This window comes from Nomascus leucogenys, chromosome 17 (assembly GCF_006542625.1).
Source record: "Nomascus leucogenys isolate Asia chromosome 17, Asia_NLE_v1, whole genome shotgun sequence".
NCBI classification, from domain to species: Eukaryota; Metazoa; Chordata; class Mammalia; order Primates; family Hylobatidae; genus Nomascus; species Nomascus leucogenys.
Genome location: NC_044397.1, coordinates 85,084,896 through 85,107,398, shown reverse-complemented (window position 1 = coordinate 85,107,398; position 22,503 = coordinate 85,084,896). Strand labels below are relative to the sequence as shown.

At 52.5% G+C, this 22,503-nt stretch overlaps 1 protein-coding gene across 1 annotated transcript; it reads left to right on the top strand.

Moving 5' to 3' along the window:
• Positions 1-20,997, top strand: DEDD2 (death effector domain containing 2). Its single transcript, XM_030797145.1, has 5 exons — positions 1-198; positions 797-1,162; positions 2,589-2,708; positions 9,191-9,331; positions 19,767-20,997. Exons 2-5 carry the CDS (start codon positions 835-837, stop codon positions 20,156-20,158), a joined length of 981 nt encoding a protein of 326 aa, XP_030653005.1. The 5' UTR covers positions 1-198; positions 797-834; the 3' UTR covers positions 20,159-20,997.
• The last annotated feature ends 1,506 nt before the right edge of the window (positions 20,998-22,503 follow it).

The following is a 22,503-nucleotide window of genomic DNA, read 5'->3' as shown; positions in this document are numbered from 1 at the left end:
GTCTAGCAGCCCATGAAGGGCGGGGCTTGGAGGCCTCGTTCTGCGCATGCGCCGAAGGGGCGTGGCGGTCGCACCTGCGCGAGTTGGGGGAAGGAGGAGGGGCGAGGTGACGCAGGCGTAATAATAGAGAAGGTGCCAGAAAGATCCAAAACAAGTGGCTGCGGCCGTCGCCCAGGAGTCACCGGACGCCAGAATCTGGTGAGGATCCAGAGAGGCCTAATGGTGACTGGTGGCGGGTAGACAGAACCACCTGGGCTCTGGGGAGCGGGCGGGGCCGCCCTTGCAGGGCGAGGCGGGGGTCGGGTTCGGACGGTACCACCTGTGTGGAGCGAAGGGGCTGCCTGGGTCGCTCCTCTGTGTAGGGGGCAGAGGGTCACTTTCGGGCGGTACCACTTGCATAGAGCCGGGGGACTCATCAGACGGTACCACTGGACGGAGCAAAGGGGCTCGTCTGGGCAGTCCTACCCAGAGTCAGGGGCAGTCAGTCAGCAGGGAGCCCCGGGGTGGGCCCCGAGGCTTGTTTGGGCCGCATCGTTTGGTCAGGTCCGGAGGCGAGCTCCGAACGTAGCACGGTGGCGGGGAGGGGGCAGAAGCCGAGCGGGCTCCGGCGTCCCGACCTGTTCTTAGGGGACCTCGGGCGGGACCATTCCTTCCCGGGGGAGGGGGAGGCCGAGGCGGTTGGGGGTGCGGGAGCGGCCCCGCCCGGCGCGACTGGGCAGGGGAAACGCGCTGGCGGTGTGGGGTTCCGGCCTCCGCGTCGCTGACCACTGCCCCCTCCCCGCTGTGTGGGTTCTAGGCCGGGTTCTGAGCTTGTTCCGCCTCCCTCCCCCGGGAATGGCGCTATCCGGGTCGACCCCGGCCCCGTGCTGGGAGGAGGATGAGTGCCTGGACTACTACGGGATGCTGTCGCTTCACCGTATGTTCGAGGTGGTGGGCGGGCAACTGACCGAGTGCGAGTTGGAGCTCCTGGCCTTTCTGCTGGATGAAGCTCCTGGCGCCGCCGGAGGCTTAGCACGGGCCCGCAGCGGCCTAGAGCTCCTGCTGGAGCTGGAGCGCCGCGGGCAGTGCGACGAGAGCAACCTGCGGCTGCTGGGGCAACTCCTGCGCGTGCTGGCCCGCCACGACCTGCTGCCGCACCTGGCGCGCAAGCGGCGCCGGCCAGGTACGGTTGAATGGGAGGGTGTCACACTTCCTGGGAGGAAAGGGCCTGGCTCCCGCTGGGCCTCCCTGGTGCCCTGATACGGACAGTGCCATATCAGGCAGCTTATGTCCCATTCTACTACCCTCTCTTCCCACAATATCAATGAGCAACATAAAAGGAAGAAAGCATGGCTTTGGGAATTTGGCCACATCAGTGATGATGATTTTGGCCACTGTTTACGGAGGGCTTGTTTCATGCCAGGCACAGCTGTCAGCCCTTCATATGAACTAGTGCCTTATAGTCTCCCAGTAATCCCACAAGGAAGTTCTGTTACTGTCTTCACCGTAACCGGGAAAATAACAAGTTCAGAGAAGTTAAGCAGTTTGCATGTATAATAACACTCCTGTTTGCTGGGCCTAGGGGATACAGGATGATGGAGCTCACAAGGTGTTTGTTCCATGAAGTTTAAGTTTAGTGGGGCAATCAGATAATAAGACAGAGAACTTATTTTTAGATGCTGTTGTAGGAAGACTAAAAGTAATGGAATAGAGAGAGTCAGGAGAGCAGCAAGGTGAAGGGAGGCTTTGCCCTGAGGCTGCACTGCCAGCCATGCATAGACCCCAGGGGAGAAAATCCCAGGGAGCATCCAAGGCCTGAGGTGGGAATGAGTTTGGCATCATCAGAGGCCAGTGTGGCAGGAGCAGAAGGGACCCAAGCTAGGGAAGAGAGGGAGGTAGGAAGTTATGTCATGAAGGGGCTTGCAGAGAACGTAGCTGGGAAGTGTGGGAGCCAGGATTCAAACCCAGCCAACTTGTCCCCAGAGTTGATGCCCTGAATCCTTGTGAAGGAAGTGCCCCTGGAGGATAGCAGTCTTGAGGTGAGAAGCTGGGAGGGGTTCAGGCTGCCAGTAGCCCTGTGCATGCATAGACCAAGCCTTTGTCTGGGTTACTAAAGCGGCAGTGGCTAGTTTGGGGAAGGGGGATTATGGCTTTCCCTGGCCCAGAGTAAGCCCACAGGATTTAGATAAGCAGGAGGACAGCTCTAGGGAAGAGCTGACAGCATTTTTCGATATCTATGTCTGAAGATCACGCTCTAGAAGAGAAGGTTTTGGGGAGCCTGCACAGAGGCCTGCTTACTCCTTGGGGAGAGCTGGGGGCAGTTGATGCCAGGGCAAAGGGCCATTACAGGGACCCTTACCATGACTATCAACAGAATAACCTTGACAATTTGAGCTGCCATAGACGTGGGTTAGATTGCCCCAAGTCGTGATGAGTTCTCTCTCTTAGGAGGCATCTGAGCAACCTCTGCAGGAGGTGTTTGAGAATGAGTGGGTATTTGGGCTCTGACTTCTGGGGAACTTAGGCACCTCGTGGTGCAGGCATTCTTCCAGGGGTGGGAATTAGGGTCAGGAGGCTGAATACTTCTTCCCATTCTTCTCTTCCTCTAGTGTCTCCAGAACGCTATAGCTATGGCACCTCCAGCTCTTCAAAGAGGACAGAGGGTAGCTGCCGTCGCCGTCGGCAGTCAAGCAGTTCTGCAAATTCTCAGCAGGGTCAGTGGGAGACAGGTGAGCCCAGCTGGGTGGGTGTAATGGCAGCATCCCTCCTTTCCTTATGAACTGTGCCCATCAAGGAAGGGGCCTGAGGGGTTATTCTGTCATTTTCGCTGTGTGTGTGTGTGTAGATATGTATGTGTGTGTTTTCATTGCTACAGATACTCTGTTCTGAAGCAACATACGGAATTGTTGCACATAGTTTCGTGTTTCGTTTAAATGGTATTACATGGTGGGTATTACTCTGCACTGGCTGTCTTTGCTAGATGTGTCTGAGATTTATTCATGCTGAGTGTCTCTAATTGTTTTATTTTAATTGCCATGCTCCAGTTAACTTATTTATTCTCACCACCCCCAGTTTTTGTTTTTTTCTGTTTGGTTTTTTCAAGATAGGGGCTTGGTCTGTCACCCAGGCTGGAGTGCAGTGGCGAAATCATAGCTCTGTGCGGCCTTGAACTCCTGGGCTTAAGCTATCCTCCCACCTCAGCCTCTCAAGTAGCTAGAACTACAGGGGCATGCCACCATGCCTGGCTAATTTTTTCATCCTTTTTTTTTTTTTTTTTTTTTTTTTTTTTTTTTTTGAAACGGAGTCTCGCTCTCTCACCCAGGCTGGAGTGCAGTGGAGTGATCTCGGCTCGCTGCAAACTCCGCCTCCTGGGTTCACGCCATTCTCCTGCCTCAGCCTCTCCAAGTAGCTGGGACTACAGGCGCCTGCCACCACGCCCGGCAAATTTTTTGTATTTTTAGTAGAGACGGGGTTTCACCGTGGTCTCGATCTCCTGACCTCGTGATCCGCCCGCCTCGGCCTCCCAAAGTGCTGGGATTACAAGCGTGAGCCACCGCGCCCGGCTTTTTTTTTTTTTTTTTTGAGACGGAGTCTCGCTGTGTCCCCCAGGTTGGAGTGCAGTGGCGCGATCTCAGCTCACTGCAAGCTCCGCCTCCTGGGTTCACGCCATTCTCCTGCCTCAGCCTCCCGAGTAGCTGGGACTACAGGCGCCTGCCAACACGCCCAGCTAATTTTTTGTATTTTTAGTAGAAATGGGGTTTCACCGTGTTAGCCAAGATGGTCTCGATCTCCTGACCTCGTGATCCGCCCGTCTTGGCCTCCCAAAGTGCTGGGATTACAGGCGTGAGCCACCGCGCCCGGCCAATTTTTTCATCCTTTATAGAGGTGAGGTCTCCCTTTTGTTGTCCAGGCTGGTCTTGAACTCCTAGCCTTAAGCAGTCCTCCCACCTCAGCCTCCCAAAGTGCTGGATTACAGACATGAGCCATCATGCCCAGCCACTTCTAGTTGTTGTTGTTTTGAGGCAGAATCTCACTCTGTCACTCAGGCTGGGGTGCAGTGGTGCAATCTTGGCTCACTGCAACCTCTGCCACCCAGATTCAAGCAATTCTCCTGCCTCAGCCTCCCAAGTAGCTGGAACTACAGGCTCATTTTTTTTGTATTTTTAGTAGAGATGAGGTTTCACCATGTTGCCCAAGCTGGTCTCGAACTCGTGGCCTCAAGAGATCCGTCCACCTGGGCCTCCCAAAGTGTTGGGATTACAGGTGTGAGCCACTGTGCCCTGGCCACCCCTCTTTTTTTTTTATTATGTGAAATTTCAAACATAGAAGTTGAAAAATTAGTACAGTTAACATCTTCCACTTAGGTTCAGTAATTGTTAAGATTTTGCTACTTTTGCTTTATGTGTATACGTAATTCTGGATTTTTTGTTGAACCCTTTGAAAGTAAATTACAGACATCAGGATGCTTTACCCCTAAATTAGGCATCCATGGAGAATGAGGATATTCTCCTGTACCACTTTAAGACTATTATACCTAAGAAAATAAACACGAATTCTCTGGTATTCTAATGGTCCATTTTCAAAAATCCCCAGATTGTGGCACCATTCAGAATCTATTCATAGTTGAGTTGGTATGCATTCAGTTGTTATGTCTCCCTAGTCTCCTGCCATAGCACAGAAACTGCCCCTACACCCCATACCTTTTTCTTTTTCCTGTAACATTGATTTATTCACCCTAGCAGGCCGGTTGTTTTGTAGAATGTCCTGATTGTTTATCTGTCTGTTTTTTTCCTGATGGAGTCATTTAACTCGTCCCTCTTTCCCTTACATTTCTTTTTTTTTTTTTTTTTTTTTTTTGAGACGGAGTCTCGCTCTATCCCCCAGGCTGGAGTGCAGTGGCGCAATCTCGGCTCACTGCAAGCTCCGCCTCCCGGGTTCACGCCATTCTCCTGCCTCAGCCTCTCCGAGTAGCTGGGACTACAGGCGCCCGCCACCACGCCCGGCTAATTTTTTGTATTTTTAGTAGAGATGGGGTTTCACCATGGTCTCGATCTCCTGACCTCGTGATCCGCCCGCCTCGGCCTCCCAAAGTGCTGGGATTACAAGCGTGAGCCACCGCGCCTGGCCTTCCCTTACATTTCTTGTTAAATGGGAATTGTGTCTGAGGCTTGGTTAGATTCAGTTTATACGTTTTTAGCAGGAATAATCCTTAGTTGCTGCCATTTAGTTCATATTGGAGTACATCCCCAGGCATGTACGGCCTGTCTTTTCCGACGTGGGAAAGTTTGGTCACTTGGTTAAGGGGATATCTGCCATGTTTGTCCATTGTGAAGGGACATTTAGTTCTCATGGTTAGTAAACAGTCTATGGGGTGATACTTTGGCATGTCCTGTTCCCTAATAGCCATTTACTTAGTGGGTTTCACATCTATGAGCTTTGCCTGAACCAGTTAATCACATTGGTGTTTGCAAAATGGTGATTTTTCTAATTCTTTTTCTTTCTTCTTTCTCTTTCAAGAGGTATTCCCCCAATGCCCCTTTGAGTTTGAGTGTCACTATAGACCCATACACTATTTACTGACTTGTTACAGTCAGTCAGTCTTCCTGCGGTTTCAATTGGCTAGCCTCTTGTGTCTTCTTCATGTGTTTGTATTATTCTTTGTGTGCTTCCTGCTTTGTGGCACTGCAAGATGTCCTGGGCTCACTTTGAACTTTCCCTTCCATACCCTAGAATCAGCTGTTTTTCAAGGAAGCTGTGCTATTTAGAGACCAAAACATGGGTGCTGAGTGTGTATATTGTTTCTAGGTTCTTTCAGTGAACAGTGTTAGAGACTTGACTTTTCGAAAAGTTTCTGTTAGTGTTTTAAATTTAAGATTAACATTATAGCCATGTTTGGTGGCTCATGCCTGTAATCTTAGTGCTTTGTGTGGCTGAAGCAGGAGGATTGCCTGAGGCCAGGAGTTCGAGATCAGCCTGGGCAATATAGTGAGACCCTGTATCTAAAAAGATAAAAAACCTGGCCGGGTGCAGTGGCTCACACCTGTAGCCCCAGCAGTTTGGGAGGCTAAGGCGGGTGGACTGCTTCAGCCCAGGCGTTTGAGACCAGCCTGGGCAACATGGCAAAACCTTGTCTCTATAAAAAATACAAAATAAAAATTAGCCTGGCATGGTGATGCGCGCGTGTAGTCTCAGCTATTCAGGAGGCTGAGGTAGGAGGATTGCTTGAGTCGGGGAGGTGGAGGTTGCAGTGAGCTGAGATCACGCCACTGCACTCCAGTCTGGATGGCAGAGCAAGACCCTGTCTCAGAGAAAAAAAAAAAAGAGCCAGGTGTGGTGGCATGCCACTGGACTCCAGCCTGGGCAACAGAACGAGACCCCAACTCTAAACAAAGAAAAACATTACAAAGACTTTTTTTTGAGATGGAGTCTCGCTCTGTCACCCAGGCTGGAGTACAGTGGCGCCATCTCAGCTCACTGCAACCTCTGCCTCCCAGGTTCAAGCGAACCTCCTGCCTCAGCCTCCCGAGTAGCCGGGACTACAGGCAGACACCACCATACCCAGCTAATTTTTGTATTTTTAGTAGGGACGCAGTTTCACCATGTTGGCCAGGCTAGTCTCCAACTCCTGACCTCAGGTGACCTGCTTGCCTGAGCCTCCCAAAGTGCTGGGATTATAGGTATGAGCCACTGCTCCCAGCCAAACTTTTTAATTTTTTATTTATTATTATTATTTTTGAGAAAGAGTTTCACTTTTGTTGCCCAGGCTGGAGTGCAATGGCACAATCTCGGCTCACCGCAACCTCCGCCTCCCGGGTTCAAACGATTCTCCTGCCTCAGCCTCCTGAGTAGCTGGGATTACAGGCATGTGCCACCACGCCCGACTAATTTTGTATTTTTAGTGGAGACAGGGTTTCTCCATGTTGGTCAGGCTGGTCTTGAACTCCCGACTTCAGGTGATCCGCCCGCCTCGGCCTCCCAAAGTGCTGGGATTACAAGCGTGAGCCACTGCGCCCGGCCCAGCCAGTCTTTTTTATACTAAAAGTCTTTCCTCTTAATAACATTGAGATGTGGATTTGTTTGATTTATTTTACAATAGTAATTAAATAGCATCAAAATAACAAAGTCAGTACAACTGCTGATTGTATCTAGTGAATGAAACATAGATTTTATTTGTGTTTCTTGTTCTCTGAGCATATCCCATTGAAGATTTTACAGTCAGAATGTTCTTCAAGTTACTTGAATAATTCTTTCATCTGAGTATTCGTATTACCAATTATGTATACAATCCCCCCCCTCCCTCCCTCCCTCCCTCTTCCTTCCTTCCTTCCTTCCTTCCTTCCTTCCTTCCTTTTCTTCTCCCTTCTCCCTTCGAGGGTCTAGCTCTGTTTCCCAGGCTGGAGTCCAGTGGCGCAAACACTGCTTTCTGCAGCCTAGATCTCCTGGGCTCAAGCAGTCCTCCCACCTCAGCCTCCCAAGTAGCTGGGACTACAGGCACGTGCCACCACACCCAGCTAATTTTTTTTTTTTTTTTTTTAATAGAGACGGGTTTTTCCATGTTGCCTGGGTTCTAGGTTGGTCTTGAACTCCTGGGCTGTAGGCTGGGATTACACACATGAACCACAACATCCGACCAGGTTCATTTTCTTCTGTTTGTGTTTAATTTTTTTTTTTTTTTTTTTTTTTTTTTTTTTTGAGACAGGGTCTCACACTGTCACCCAGGCTGTAGTGCAGTGGCATAATCTCGGCTCACTGCAGCCTCCAGCTCCTGGGTTCAAGCGATTCTCCTGCCTCAGCTTCCCCAGTAGCTGGGATTACAGGTAGGCACCACCACGCCCAGCTGATTTTTGTATTTTTAGTAGAGATGGGGTTTCACCATGTTGGTCAAACTGGTCTCGAACTCCTGATCTCAAGTGATCTACCCATCTCGGCCTTCCAAAAGTGCTGGGATTGTAGGCGGGAGCCACCCAGTGCCTGGCCTATTTGTGTTAATTTTATGGTTTATTTCTTTTTAACTTTTTAAATGTGTAAATCAGTTACATGAATCAAAAGTCAAAACTAAAGTATGGGGCCGGGCTTGGTGACTCAGTGCCCATAATGCCAGTACTTTGTGACGCTGAGGCGGGTGGATCACTTGAGGTCAGGAGTTCGAGACCAGCCTGGCCAACATGGTGAAACCCATCTCTACTTAAAATACAAAAAATTATGCCAGGCGCGGTGGCTCACGCTTGTAATCCCAGCACTTTGGGAGGCCGAGGCCGGCGGATCACGAGGTCAGGAGATTGAGACCACGGTGAAACCCCGCCTCTACTAAAAATACAAAAAAATTAGCTGGGCGTGGTGGCGGGCGCCTGTAGTCCCAGCTACTCGGAGAGGCTGAGGCAGGAGAATGGCGTGAACCCGGGAGGTGGAGCTTGCAGTGAGCCAAGATCGCGCCACTGCACTCCAGCCTGGGCGACAGAGCGAGACTCCGTCTCAAAAAAAAAAAAAAAAAAATTAGCCGGTTGTCATGGCAGGCACCTGTAATCCCAGCTACTTGGGAACCTCAGGCAGGAGAATTGCTTGAACCCAGGAGATTCAAGCCAAGATTGCGCCACTGCACTCCAGCCTGGGCAACAAGAGCGAAACTCGGTCTCAAAAAAAAAGAAAAAAAAGTATGAAAAGTGTTTTTAGACATGTCATTTCTACTGTTGGGCACCCCTCACCCCCAATTCATTCATTTCTAGTCTGTGCTTCTAGTGTTTCATTTTGCAAATATATATAATCTTAATTTCCCTCCTTATGCAAAGTACAGCACACTGTAGACACTTATTTTGTATCTTGCTTTATTTCCTTCAACAGTCTATCCTGGAGATCTCCCTATATTCCTGTTTCTTCTTGCCAGATGTGTTGTTCTCAGGTTTTCATCATGATAAACAATGCCCTGGTGGCGGTTGTTGTGTTTGTCTCCTGGTGTAAGTGTGCAGGGATTTCTCTAGGGTCACATCACACCTGGAGTGGGCCTGCTGCAGCGTGGTGGGGTGTACTCATCTGCCCTTCTGGATGATGCTAGATGGTACTCTTCATCCTTTAGACACGGTCACTGAAGAACGGAGGCAGAGTGGCTCACTCAGGGGCTCAGCACCGAGAACACCTTGAGTTCTTTTCCAGTCATACACCTGGGCACTCTAGCTGTCATCCTGGTCCTCAACTTGCCCCATTTTTTTCTCCTCAGGCTCCCCACCAACCAAGCGGCAGCGGCGGAGTCGGGGCCGGCCCAGTGGTGGTGCCAGACGGCGGCGGAGAGGGGCCCCAGCCGCACCCCAGCAGCAGCCAGAGCCCACCAGACCTTCCTCCGAAGGCAAAGTGACCTGTGGTAGGTGTCTGTAGGCCTTGGCAATACATGTAGAGTGCCCCGGGCGGGCTGCAGAGGGTGGGAGAAATGAGCATTTTTCTGGGGGATGTGACACACTTGGCAGATGGGTGTCAGCTCTCGTTCACCACAGTGGAATTCTTGTCCTTTCTCTTGCCATCTTGCCTGTCTACATCCGGTCCATCGTTGAAGGATCAGATCTTGTGCCACCTCCTTCAGGAAGCCTTTCCTGACAACCCCCTACCCTAGTTTCATTTGTGTATTCAGCAAACATCTGCCGGGGTTTACTTACTCAGACATTTCTTGTGCAGTGGCAGCATATCACAGGGTAAAAAAACACCGATCCTGGATCAGGCTGCCTGATTTACATCATGGTCTTGGCACTTAAATAAGTTGTCCGACCTCAGGCCAGTAATTGACCCTCTCTTCCTCAGTTTCTTTTTTTGTCTTTTCTTTTTTTTTTTTTGAGACGCCATCTCCCTCTGTCTCCTAGGCTGGAGTACAGCGGTGTGATCTTGGCTTACTGCAACCTCCGCCTCCCAGGTTCAAGCAGTTCTCTTGCCTCAGCCTCCCAAGTAGCTGGGATTACTGGCACTCACTGCCACGCCCAGCTAATTTTTGTATTTTTAGTTAGTAGAGATGGGTTTCACCATGTTGGCCAGGCTGGTCTTGAACTCCTGACCTCAAGTGATCCACCCGCCTCAGCCTTCCAAAGTTCTGGAATTACAGGCGTGAGCCACCGCACCCAGCCATCCACCTCAGTTTCCACATCTGTAAAGTGAGGCTGATAATCGCCTCCCTCTTTGGATTGTTGTGAGAAAACAAATTTACCCACAGTATGCCTGGAGCAGTACCCAACCCGGCACACGCTGTACGAGGGTTTATTGTTCTCACTGTTGCTGTGTAGTGTGCCTGGGGCAGGAGTGCTGCAGCGAGGTTCCCTGCTCTTGTGGAGCTGACCTAGTCAGGTGACCAGTGAAACTGAAGATCATTTTAGACAATGATAAGTGCCACCAAGAAAGGGTGGGAGCAGGTGGAGGAGCCAGGCTGGGGCCGGAGCAGCTGGGCCTGGTGGGCCATGGCAGGGATGAAAGTTTGGATTTTATTCCATGCACCAGGCACTGTCAATGGGTTTTGAGCAGGAGGGTGACGTGATGTGATACCTCTTCAAGGAACTCTAACTCCATCTGGAAAATCAGTTAAGAAGCAAGGTAGGCCGGGCGCGGTGGCTCACGCTTGTAATCCCAGCACTTTGGGAGGCCGAGGCGGGCGGATCACGAGGTCAGGAGATCGAGACCACGGTGAAACTCCGTCTCTACTAAAAATACAAAAAATTAGCCGGGCGTGGTGGCAGACGCCTGTAGTCCCAGCTACTCGGAGAGGCTGAGGCAGGAGAATGGCGTGAACCCGGGAGGCGGAGCTTGCAGTGAGCCGAGATTGCGCCACTGCACTCCAGCCTGGGTGACAGAGCGAGACTCCGTCTCAAAAAAAAAAAAGAAGCAAGGTAGGGTTTTCAAAGTGTTTAGGATGCACTGGGCTTCTAGTAGGTGCTCTGCTAGGCGTGTGTTAAGTAGATTAAATTAATCGCTTGAAGAGGCTGTGAGGTCTGTGGAGAAGGACTGGGCAGAGGTCTGGCCTGGGGGTCGTGTTGGAGAGGGTGGGGAGAAGTGACCTAGGAAATAAGGGCACTGGCCATAGGGCTGACTGTAGACATGGTGGGTTGGAGGCTCTGATATGAGACTACTTTGACCTTGCCCTTGAGAAATTCCACTTGGTCCTGTGGCGAGGACACAGCCATGAGCACCCCCTCAACTGTAGTACTCCTTTCTGTAGTTGGGCAAGCTTGGGAAACACAGAAGGGATCAAATATGGTCTTCAAGCTCTCAGGCTGCAGGGAAGACAGATGAGGGAAGTGGCAGCCAGGCTGGTGTGACAGGTGGCATGGGTATTGTGAGTGCAGGGGCTCTGGGGTGTGCAGGGAGTCTCCTGGCCAGCTCCAGTTTCCTTGTGGAGGTGCCATGTCTAGAACAAGCTCAAGGAAGCTGGAAGAGGAGCTGGGAAGGGTGATCCTGGCAGAGTGACTCATGTGTGCAGTGTCCCCAGTTGGATGTGGTCAGGGCTGAGTCTGTCTGGAGCAGAGGCTTTGTAGGTGGGAGCAGGGGGAGATGAGGCAGGCGGGGGGCCTTGAAGGTTTGGATTTTATTCCAGGGGGTGGTGGGTGGGAGAGCCATGGAAGGGTTTGTTAATTCCTTCATCCAGTTTTTATTAGTGAGCATCATCTCTATGCCAAGCACTGTTCCAGGCACGGAGGGCACAGAATTGGACCAGATGAAGAAAGTCCTGAGCCTCCAGGAGTTTACTTTATAGTGGGCAAGACAGATAACTTGAAAATAAGCCAGCGTAGCAGATGGCATCAGCTAGTGACAAGTGCCCTAATGAAACGTGAGGCCGGGGGTGGTGCTGAGCCCCTGCAAAGGGCTGAGGCTGCTGAGAGAGGAGAGGAGGCACCTGGGGGGAGCGGAAGGGTTCAGTGGAGGAGGCCAATGTGGAAGCTGGAGGTCAGAAGACCAAGTTGGAGCTGGTGAGATGCTGGTGTGTCCCATCTTCCAGGAGACCTTGGCCTGGGGGTGCTTCCTTCCGCCATCTGCAGAGCTTTCTCCAGCCCACAAAGCACACACACCTGCCCCCTCCTCGTGCCCATGATGGCCCTCCAGGGAGTGGGTATCATGCCCGCTTTGTAGATGAGGCAGCAGATACCTGTGCTGGGTGCTGTCAGAAGGAACAGACCTAGAGAGCCAGCCCTGGGTCCTCAGGCAGCTATGTGAGCTTGCGGGGCAGGGTTTGAGGGGGTGGTTGCCTGGTGGTGACTCCCCCTCGAATCAGCCAGTAATTCCCAGAGCCACCAGGCTGGCTGGGCAGGTGAGGGAGTCATTGCCTCAAGGAAGACAGGAACAGGCCAAGGGAGGCTTCAGGTCTCTTTCCTGAGGCAAGGAGGTTGTTAACCAGGGCTTGGCTAGGTCTTGATGGGAGATGGGTGAGCAGGTCTGACTGCTGACTCACCAGGCAGGGTGGGGCTGGAGTGAGGCTCTCCCCATCTGGGCTCCTGTTTTTCCCTCTGAAAAATGGGATGGCTTACTTTTAGAGAGGCCGAATGTCAGAGGTGGAAGGAGGCCTGATTGAAGAAGAGGCCTGCTATTCTTGACCCCTCCTCACCTGTGATACCTGTGACCCCCAGCCAGCTTCCCTCCATTGAGGGATAGAACTAGACAAACTCCCGACTGCCTGAGACAGTGAGGAAGGGCACCTTGGTAGTCCTAGGCTTGGACACAGGACATCTGAGCAACCATGTGCCTCTCAGGGTCTGTGGTGGGCACTACTCACTTGGCCCTGAATTCTCAAGACAGCCATTGAGGTGGAATGACATCTTGCAAAGAAAGGTATGCCCAGGGAAAGGCGGTCACTAGTCTGAGTGGCAGGGGGCAAAGCGTGGCTGAAACTTGGGTTTGTTTATTTCATATGTATTTATAGGGTATTTACTATATGCTAGGTCAGCAGGGATGGGAGACCCTGCCCTCATTGAGCTTGTGTTGTGGCGGGAGAAAGCCAAGAGAGAGATTTCAGATGTCAGGGGAAGGGTGTTCCCGATGGAGAGGACAGCGGGAGCACAGTCCAAGTGGGATGTGCCAGTGCTCAAGGGCAGCGTGGAGGATGGCAAGGAAACTGGCAGGAATGGAGGAGTAGGGTGGAGACCCCTAGGAAGTGAGGGCAGGAGAGGGAACCAGGGCAGATCCTGCAGGGCCTGGGCTTTGCTTTTTTTTTTTTAATTGTGGAAAGCAGTTGGGGGATTTGAATGACAGGATCAGCTTTGCTTCTCCCCTGCAATTTTTTTTTTTTTTTTTTTTTTTTTTTAATTAGGAGACGGTCTCCATCACCCAGGCTGGAGCACAGTGGCGCAGTCTCAGCTCACTACAGCCTCCGCTTCCCAGGTCAAGTGATTCTCCAGCCTCAGCCTCCTGAGTAGCTGGAACTACAAGCGTGACCCAGCATGCCTGGCTAATTTCTGTGTGTTTTTTTAGAGGCAGGGTCTTGCCCTGTTGCCCAGGCTAGTCTCGAACTCCTGAGCTCAAAGCAATTCACCTGCCTTGGCCTCCCAAAGTGCTGGGATTACAGGCATGAGCCACCGCCTGGCCCCTGCGATTTTTTCTATGGAAAATATACCAAAGTGGATGGACTAGCTTCAGCCATTGTCAACTCATGGCTGATCTCATCTTAGGATAATTAGGAATTTTGGAGTCAATTCTGGTTGCCCTATGATCTCATCTGTAGATGTTTCACTGTGAATCTTGAAAAGAGATTTTTTTTTTTTTTTGAGATGGAGTTTTGCTGTTGTTGCCCAGGCTGGAGTGCAATGACGCGATCTCAGCTCACCGCAACCTCTGCCTCCCAGGTTGAAGCGATTCTCCTGCCTCAGCCTCCCGAGTAGCTAGGATTACAGGCATGTGCTACCACACCCAGCTAATTTTGTATTTTTAGTAGATAGGGTTTCTCCGTGTTGGTCAGGCTGGTCTGGAACTCCTGACCTCAGGTGATCCACCCACCTGGGCCTCCCAAAGTGTTGGGATTACAGGTGTGAGCCACTGTGGCTGGCCAAAGATAAAAATAGGGTTTCACACCAAAAAAGATTAGTAACTCCTTACTATCAAGTATCTGATCAGTGCTCAGATTTTCAGTTGTCTCATAAATGTAGGTTCTCTGAAGTCTCTCCTTTCCCCTACCATCTCTCTTTCTCTGCCTTGCTTTGTATTTTTCTAAAGCAGTTGTCCTGTAGCATTTCCCGAAGACTGGATTTTGCTGACTGTATCCTGCAGTAGGGTTGATTCAGTTTGTTCTACCCCGTCTTTTGTATTTCCTGAAGATGGGTAGTGGGGTCTGGAGAGGCTTGATCAGATTCTGGTTTGATGTTTTGTTTTCCTCAGTCCCACTTCTGAGGGTGTGTTGTGCCTCTCCATCAGGAAGCAGGTGATGGCTGCTTATCCCTGGAGTTGGAGGCAGCTTCTCCTCACTGCCTCAATTCAGTAGGAGTTGAACTCAGTAGGAGTTGAAAAACTTTCCATTTGACATGATGATGCTGGCTTTGTTGTGGAGAAGAGACGAGGGAGGCAAGCCAAGATGCTGGGAGGGTTCCCACCATTGTCCAGAGGGGGCTGGTGCTGGTCCTGGTGTGGTGGCGGGGCAGGGGTGGGGTCTCTCCACTAAAGCACATTGGCTGCCTCTCTCCAGCAAGGCTGGAAGCATCTCCCAGTATTGTGGGAGCACAGGTCCTCTTTTTCCCCAGCCCATCTGTGTTAGTTCATTTTTGTGTTGCTATAAAGAAATACCTGAGACTGTGTAATTTGTAAAGAAAAGAGATTTACTTGGCTCAACGGTTCTGCAGGCTGTACAAGAAGCATGGTGCCAGCATCTGCTTCTGTTGAGGACCACTGGAAGCTTCCACTCATGGTGGAAGGCCAAGGGGAGCAGGCTTGTCACATGGCGAGAGGTGGGGGGTGGGGGAGCTGCCACACTCTTAACCAGCTCTCACGGGAAATATCAGAGCAAGAACTCACTCATCACCAAGGGATTCATGAGGGACCCAGCCCCATGATCCAACACCTTCCACGAGGTCCCACCTACAATGTTGGAGTCACATTTCAACATGAGATTTGGAGAGAACACACATCCAAACCTTATCACCACCCAACTAGGAACTCTTAGAGGGAAGACTTTTTTTTTTTTTTGAGACGGAGTCTCGCTCTGTCACCCAGGCTGGAGTGCAGTGGCGCAATCTCGGCTCGCTGCGAGCTCCGCCTCCCAGGTTCACGCCATTCTGCCTCAGCCTCTCCGAGTAGCTGGGACTACAGGCGCCCGCCACCACACCCGGCTAATTTTTTGTATTTTTAGTGGAGACGGGGTTTCACCGTGGTCTCGATCTCCTGACCTCGTGATCCGCCTGCCTCAGCCTCCCAAAGTGCTGGGATTACAAGCATCAGCCACTGCGCCCGGCAGAGGGAAGACTTGAGTGAGGTTCATCTCTGGGCTCCCAGACACACCCAGCCCAGGGCCCTGGTCCCCCACTGAGAAGCCCATTTCACTTGATGTCCTATTTGCCCCAGAAAAGAGACTGGTGAGGTGGGGATGGGGGACAAGAGGGTGCTGGGCCCACCTGAGTGCAGGAAGCAGGAGCAGCTCTTCTCTCTGGGAAGGCATGGCACCTGCCCCCTGCCCTCCCAGGGACAGGGCACTTTTCCCCACAGCTGCCAAAATGGAAAAGATGCAGCCAGCTCCCGGTCCAGCGCACATGGTGCTGGGTGCTCTTCCCGCCTACCACCTCAGGGCCACACTGGACAGTTCCTCCACTTCTCTCCATGTCTACTGCTCCCATCGCGGACAGCCGCTTGTGACCCTTCCCCCGCCTGCTGCCCTGGCCCTGTTTCTACCCACCTGCCACTTCACAGCACAGCTGGAGTCGCCCCTAAGTTGGCAGGTCCTGCCTCCTGTCCTCTCTGCATGCCTGGCCTTCCTGGCCTCCCCTCTTTCCTTTCATTGAGCCTTGAATTCTCACAGTAGCCCCACGTGGGCAGGTGTTGGGGGAGCCTTGTTTTACACAGGAGGCCACCAAGGTTCAGAGAGGTGTGGTCACTTCCAGAGGCCCTAGAATCTTGAGTCTGCTGGCGATTGGGATTGAGATCAGCCTCCCTGACCTGGCTGCCCGTTCTCCCTTAGTGCCCTTCTCCCCGCCACATTCCTGCCACACCGGCCCCTCAGCCTGTGCAGGCCTGAAGTTCATTTTCTCTCTGGACTTCGTGAATGCTCATCTCTCCTGAGAATGCCATTCTTTTTTTCTCTCCTGTTTTTCTTTCTAAACCTACTTGTCCTCCTTCACGTTTACTTCAGATGTCATTTCCTAGAGAGATCCTCTCTGATCCTTTCAATCTAAACTATTACTCGCCCTGTCTAATTTTCTCTGCTGGCCCTCAGGATGTCTTTTAGTTGTGTATTTGATGTGTATGGTTCTGTGTGAGGTAGCAGACAGGATAGAGGTAGTTAAGAGCTCGGGCGCTGGAGCCATACACTTGAGGTAAAATTCCAGCTCTGCCATTTCCTGTCTGGTGGCCTTAGGCAGGTGACTCAACCTGTGTGCCTCAATTTCCCCATCTGCAGAAAAGGGATAAGAACAGCATCACCTCATAAGGTTGTGGGGACAATCAAAGGGGTCAGCAGATGTGAAGTATGTAGTACCGTGCCAGCCCATAGTAAAAGCTATATGCAGGTGTCACCTGTTGTGATTATTTTGGGGAGGGGTAAAGCATGTGATTGGGTGCTAAGGGTAGAGCAGAGGCTCGGAGAAACCTCGCCTTCTCCTGTTGCCTGGTGGCACCTCCCTGTCTTTTCCCTGTGCACCGTGATCATGTTTTCCAGCTCAGAGGTGGGAGTGTGGTCTGCTGAAGGATTTGCTCATCTGTAAATGAGGCTGGTGAAAGTGCTCTGAGGATTAGGTGGGCTGAGAGAGGAAAGCCCTTGAGTAGAGCCTGGCTTGCGAGGAGTGCTTCCTAACTGTGGGTTACATGTCTCCCCGTCCCACTTGTGGCAAGGCCCTCGTGTCACCCTAGCATGCCTGGCATTCATAAAATATCTGTTGAATAAGAGATTGAATGGGGGCACGGAGATCTGCTCTGGCATTGTCCCTGTCCCCTGTCCACTCTGACATGGTGTGGGCTCTGGGTGGATTGAGAATTTACACCAGAGGTCCATGCTGGGGAGAAGGACGAGCTGAGAGAGGATTCAACTGGGCAGGATGTGGGGGTCCCATGAGCTGAGCCTTGGCAAGTGTTCTGGATGGAGGAGGTGGACAGGTCATTTTGTAAGTAAGGCTCTTGTTGGGAACATTTTCTTGTGACTGGAGTGCAGGGTATGGGGGGACATGGCAGGGATTGGAGGAGTCCAGGGAGGAGGTTGGCTTAGGGACCCGTGAGAGAGAGGTGAAGGCCTGGGTGAGGGCCATGGGGGGGTAGGGAGTTGGGTGTCGAAATTACAGTTCCTGTTTCTGGGAGCCTTCTTTGTCGTAGGGCTGTGAGCAAGCATTTTATGAGTTGCCTCATTTAATCCTTGTGACTTCAATGTGCACCAGGGACCTCTTGTTTGTTTGTGTTTCAGATGGGGAAACAGGCTCAGAGAGGTAAGGTCACATGCCCAAGGCCCCACAGCTTAGAGAGTGGCAGAGCTGGGACTCACCTCAAGGTCTGTTGGACTCCGCCACCTGGCCCTGCCTCTGTGGCCAACCACTCCTGGGTGGCCTGGAACAGGTGCTGCTCCTCCCAGCCCCCTGCTCTCCCACCCACATTGATTGAGGTCATGGCCAGTTGCTTACTGGAGTCAAGGATGCAGTCAAGGATCTAGTCCTCTGGATAGAGACAGCTGGGCCTGAATGCTGTGGGAGGGCCCGGGGGCTGAGGTTGGGCAGGCTTCCCTGGGCGTTGAGTGGAGAGGATGGGGTTCCCCTAGAGCCAGAAAGAGGAAGGGTTTGGGGTGGGAGGAGGAAGTGGGCAGGGCTGCGAAGTTGTCTTGGGGAGCAGGGGCCCTGCATTCTCCTTTCTGCTCTGTGGCTGACATGGTCTTTGAAAGTTGAAGGGAGCCACAGCATGAGACATTCCCTCCCAGAGCCTTGTTTCCTCATCTGTCAAGTGGGCTGAAGGTGGCCCCTGCCCCACAGGGCTGATTCTACTGCATCCCCAAGGGTCAGGCAATTGGCCTATCAGAGGGTTAGTGGCTGCCATTCTTGGAGCACCCCTTGTACACTGTGCAGTGCTAGCTTGTTCCTTTCTATCCATTGCTCTCTTTTTAATCCTCTTAATGGCTCCTCAGTAAGAATTGTCCCCTTGTTTAGGCAGGAACCCATGCTCAGAGAGGTTGTGACTTGTCACAGGTCACACTGCTGAAGGCTCCTGTGTGGGAATCCACTTCATTGATTGAGGAGCCTACTCTCAGGGACATAGGAGGTTAAATGACCTCTGTCAGGCACTGCCATTGTCGGCCGTGTGACCTTAGGTGAGTCACTTCACTTCTCTTGGCCTCCATTTATTCATCTGTAAGTTGGGGGTGATAATAGGACCTGTCCCACAGGGTCATTTATAGGTTAAATGAGTTTCTGTGATTCAAGCACTTGGTGTAGCGCCCGGCAGATAGTCGGCACTCTGTAAGTGTTGGCTTCTGCTATTTCTGGCTCACAGCTCATCCTCAGGACAGCCTCATTGGGTGTGTAGAGAGAGGGGGTACTGTCACTAGCCCAAGTGATGGGTAGGAATTCAGAAATCCTGGAAGAGAGGTGGTATGCGAAGTTCATGATTACAGGATAGCCTCAGAAGTCCAGTGTCCTGTCCCCTTTACACAGCTGCCACCTCATTTGGGCAGATGTGGGGAGAGTTGTGACAGAAACCAACTCAAACTGGCTTCAGCAAAAAGGGGAGTTGAGTGTAGCTGAAAATTCAGCTACGATCGTGGGCTCATGTGATGACCTCAGGAATCTTCTCTCTGGGGCTGGCCCTGTGTAGGCTTCCTTCTCTCCTCTTGGCACAGTGGCCCCCAGCAGCTCTGGGCTTCCAACCCATCATCTTAGCAGCTCTGTGGCAAGAGAGTACCTGACTCCCAGTAGAGCCAGCACAGGTCCAGCCGCAAGCCTCCCGGGCCTGGTCAGGACCCTGCGCCTCCGCAGTGCTAGCTCAGGTGGATGGGAGGGATGGGGATGTGGTTGGCACCATGTGAATCTCATTGTTTGGGGGCAGGGTATGAGGCTGGTTGCCTAAAGGCAAGTCCATTAGTTCATGCATTAGTTCTTCACAAATACTTATTGAGCACCTACTATGTGTTTTTGTTACACAAGTGAACAAAACACAAAAACCCCTTCCTTCCTGTCATCTGTCACTCCACACTGAGTGTAGAGACAGATGATGAGCAGATAGTAACTGACAGAGGAGGTTAGAAGGTGATAAGTGCCTTGAACAAAAATGGAGCAGGGTGTGGGACCTGGTGTGCTGCAGAGAGGGCTGGGTGGGTGGTTACAGTTGTAAATAGGTTGGCCTAGGTGGGCCTTGTTGGCAAGGTGGCTTTTGAGCAAAGACCTGCAGGAAGAGAGGGAGCAAGTGTTGTGCAGATCCAGGGAAAGAGCACCCCTGGTGGGGGAGAGGCTTGTTGGAGCAGTGAGGAGGTGGTGGGGCTGGAGAAGAGGAGGATGTACTTGGTCAGGGAACCCCACAGAGTCGGGGAGGCTGTGTCAGGACTAGGGTGTGGCTACCGGAAGGGGGTGGAGGGACGGAGAAGGCTGGAGGGAGGAAGGGTGACGTTCCCCATAAGCAGTGTGTCTAGTGTTGGCTCCCTCCCTGACAAATCCCTCCTTCCCCTGCAGACATCCGGCTCCGGGTTCGAGCAGAGTACTGTGAGCATGGGCCAGCCTTGGAGCAGGGCGTGGCATCCCGGCGGCCCCAGGCGCTGGCGCGGCAGCTGGACGTGTTTGGGCAGGCCACCGCAGTGCTGCGCTCAAGGGACCTGGGCTCCGTGGTTTGTGACATCAAGTTCTCAGAGCTCTCCTATCTGGACGCCTTCTGGGGCGATTACCTGAGTGGCGCCCTGCTGCAGGCCCTGCGGGGCGTGTTCCTGACTGAGGCCCTGCGAGAGGCTGTGGGCCGGGAGGCCGTTCGCCTGCTGGTCAGTGTGGATGAGGCTGACTATGAGGCTGGCCGGCGCCGCCTATTGCTGATGGAGGAGGAAGGGGGGCGGCGCCCGACAGAGGCCTCCTGATCCAGGACTGGCAGGATTGATCCCACCTCCGAGTCTCCGGGCCACCTTCTCCTGGGAGGACGACCATCTCTACCCCTAGAGGACTGTCACTAGCATCTTTGAGGACTGCGACAGGACCAGGACAGCAGGCCCCTTGACAGCCCCTGCCACAGGATGTGGGCTCTGAGGCCTAAACCATTTCCAGCTGTTTCCTTCCCAAACTCCTCCTACCCCCAGGTGTGCTCACTCAGCCTCTGGAGGCAGGGGCTGGGCCTGTATCTCAGAAGGGAGGGGCACAGCCACACATTCACCAAAGGCCCCCCTGCACATTGTATCTCTGATCTTGGGCTATCTGCACTCTCACAGGTGCACCCACTCGCTCATGCTCACACTGCCCCTGCTGAGATCTTCCCTGGGCCTCTCTCTGCCCTGGCCTGCTTCCCAGCACACACTTCTTTGGCCTAAGGGCTTCTCTCTCAGGACCTCTAATTTGACCACACCCAACCTGGGCTTCAGCCACACACCAGTGGGCACTGGAGCTGGGGTGCACATGGGGCCTGCTCACCTTGCCCACACATCTCCAGCCAGCCAGGGCCCTGCCCAGCTTCAATTTACAGACCTGACTCTCCTCACCTTCCCCCTGCTGCCCAGAGCTGAACATAGACTTGCACTTGGACTCTCACCTGGGGTGTCACATGGGAGTGTGGCAGCATCAGACCAAGGCCTACTATTGCACATGGGGCCAAAACCAATAAACAGCCGCCTTCTTAGAAAGGGAATGCAAAGGCTTTGGGGGTGATGGAAAAGACCTTTTACAAATGATACCAATTAAACTGCCCTGGAAAGGGCATAGGTGGGCATCGGCTTCTCTAGGACTCTTTATTTATTATTTAATTTAAATTTTTAGAGTTGAGGGTCTTGCTATGTTGTCCAGGCCAGCCTCAAATTCCTGGGCTCAAGCGATCCTCCTGCCTCAGCCTCCCAAGTAGCTGGTACTACAGGTGCCCGTCACCATGCCCAGCTTTTGGACCTCAGTGGGCTGGGAGAAGGAGTGTTCCTGGCCCAGTGTCAGGGGCTGGAGCGTGGGCAGGATGCTGGACCATATGCCAGCTGATAAACACATGCTTGTCTTCCCCTCTGGGCGTCAGTCTTGTCCTCTGTCAAAGGAAGAAATAGAATACTGCTTCAGAGTCAGAAACTCTTCCAACCATGTTCACACATGCTTTGCTCCTGTGTGTCCTTGGGGACCCCCAGGATTTTTTTTTTTTTTTTTTTTTTTGAGGCGGAGTCTCACTCTTTTGCCCAGGCTGGAGTGCAGTGGTGTGATCTCAGCTCACTGCAAGCTGTGCCTCCCGGGTTCACGCCATTCTCCTGCCTCAGCCTCCCGAGTAGCTGGGACTACAGGCGCCCGCCACCACGCCCGGCTGATTTTGTGTATTTTTAGTAGAGACGGGGTTTCACCGTGTTAGCCAGGATGGTCTCGATCTCCTGACCTCGTGATCCGCCCGCCTCAGCCTCCCAAAGTGCTGGGATTACAGGCGTGAGCTACTGCCCCTGGCCACTCCTAGGATTTTTAATTTGTTCAGTGAGGTGGGCCAGCTACACCCAAGGCTGATGGAGCGCCTAAGCTTTGGAAATTGAAAAGATAGGCAGCCAGGGGTTCTCTGCCTGGAATTTGTCTCCAAGTGGCTCCCCACTGGTCACATCTTCTGGACATTCACATTCTCTTCACCTGGGTCTCTGTTCTTCTTTCTGAGGCCAAACACTTCCTCCTGCTGTTCTGTGGCTCCAGCTGAGGTTGTGGCCTCCTGCCCTTCCCCCACCCCTCATGTAAGGGCTCAGGAACTCAAGTTTCTCGTACTCAACACTCAGGGTTTTCCTTCCTCAGGGGTGGGGAGTTGGGGGTAGGGTGGCTGGGATTTCCAAGGCTGCCTTTCTTGCAGGGAGGGTTGCCCCTGCCCACACCTTGGAGGCTGTCCTGGAACTTTGACCCGTCTTGATGTGTGGGAGGGGAATGGCAAAGTCTAGTCGTGAGTCCTATCCAGGAGCCAAGGCCTGGTCGTGCCAGCTGCTGTGTGATCCCAGGTTCTGCTTTGAGCCTCTCCGGGAGGAAGCTGAGTTCCACTGGACACCTACTCAAGATCTATTTAGCACCCAGCCACCCTGTGGGATTTTAAACCCATGTTTGATGTGAAATGGACTGAGAGGGGGCAGGTGATTTACCTGAGGGGTGGGAGCATTGAAATGGAGAGTACCTTAGTGACAGCAGTTAGGCGGGGAATGAGGTGGGGATTGCACTCCCTTGCCCTGACCCTTCCATTTTCATGACCTAAGGCTGAGGCTGTCCTCTAGGTGGGGTTACCTGT

Coding starts and splice junctions, on each gene's coding strand:
- DEDD2 (XM_030797145.1), top strand. CDS start 835: ATGGCGCTATCCGGGTCGACCCCGGCCCCGTGCTGGGAGGAGGATGAG. Junction 2,709..9,190: donor GCAGGGTCAGTGGGAGACAG/GTGAGCCCAGCT, acceptor TTTTCTCCTCAG/GCTCCCCACCAACCAAGCGG. Junction 9,332..19,766: donor CGAAGGCAAAGTGACCTGTG/GTAGGTGTCTGT, acceptor CTTCCCCTGCAG/ACATCCGGCTCCGGGTTCGA.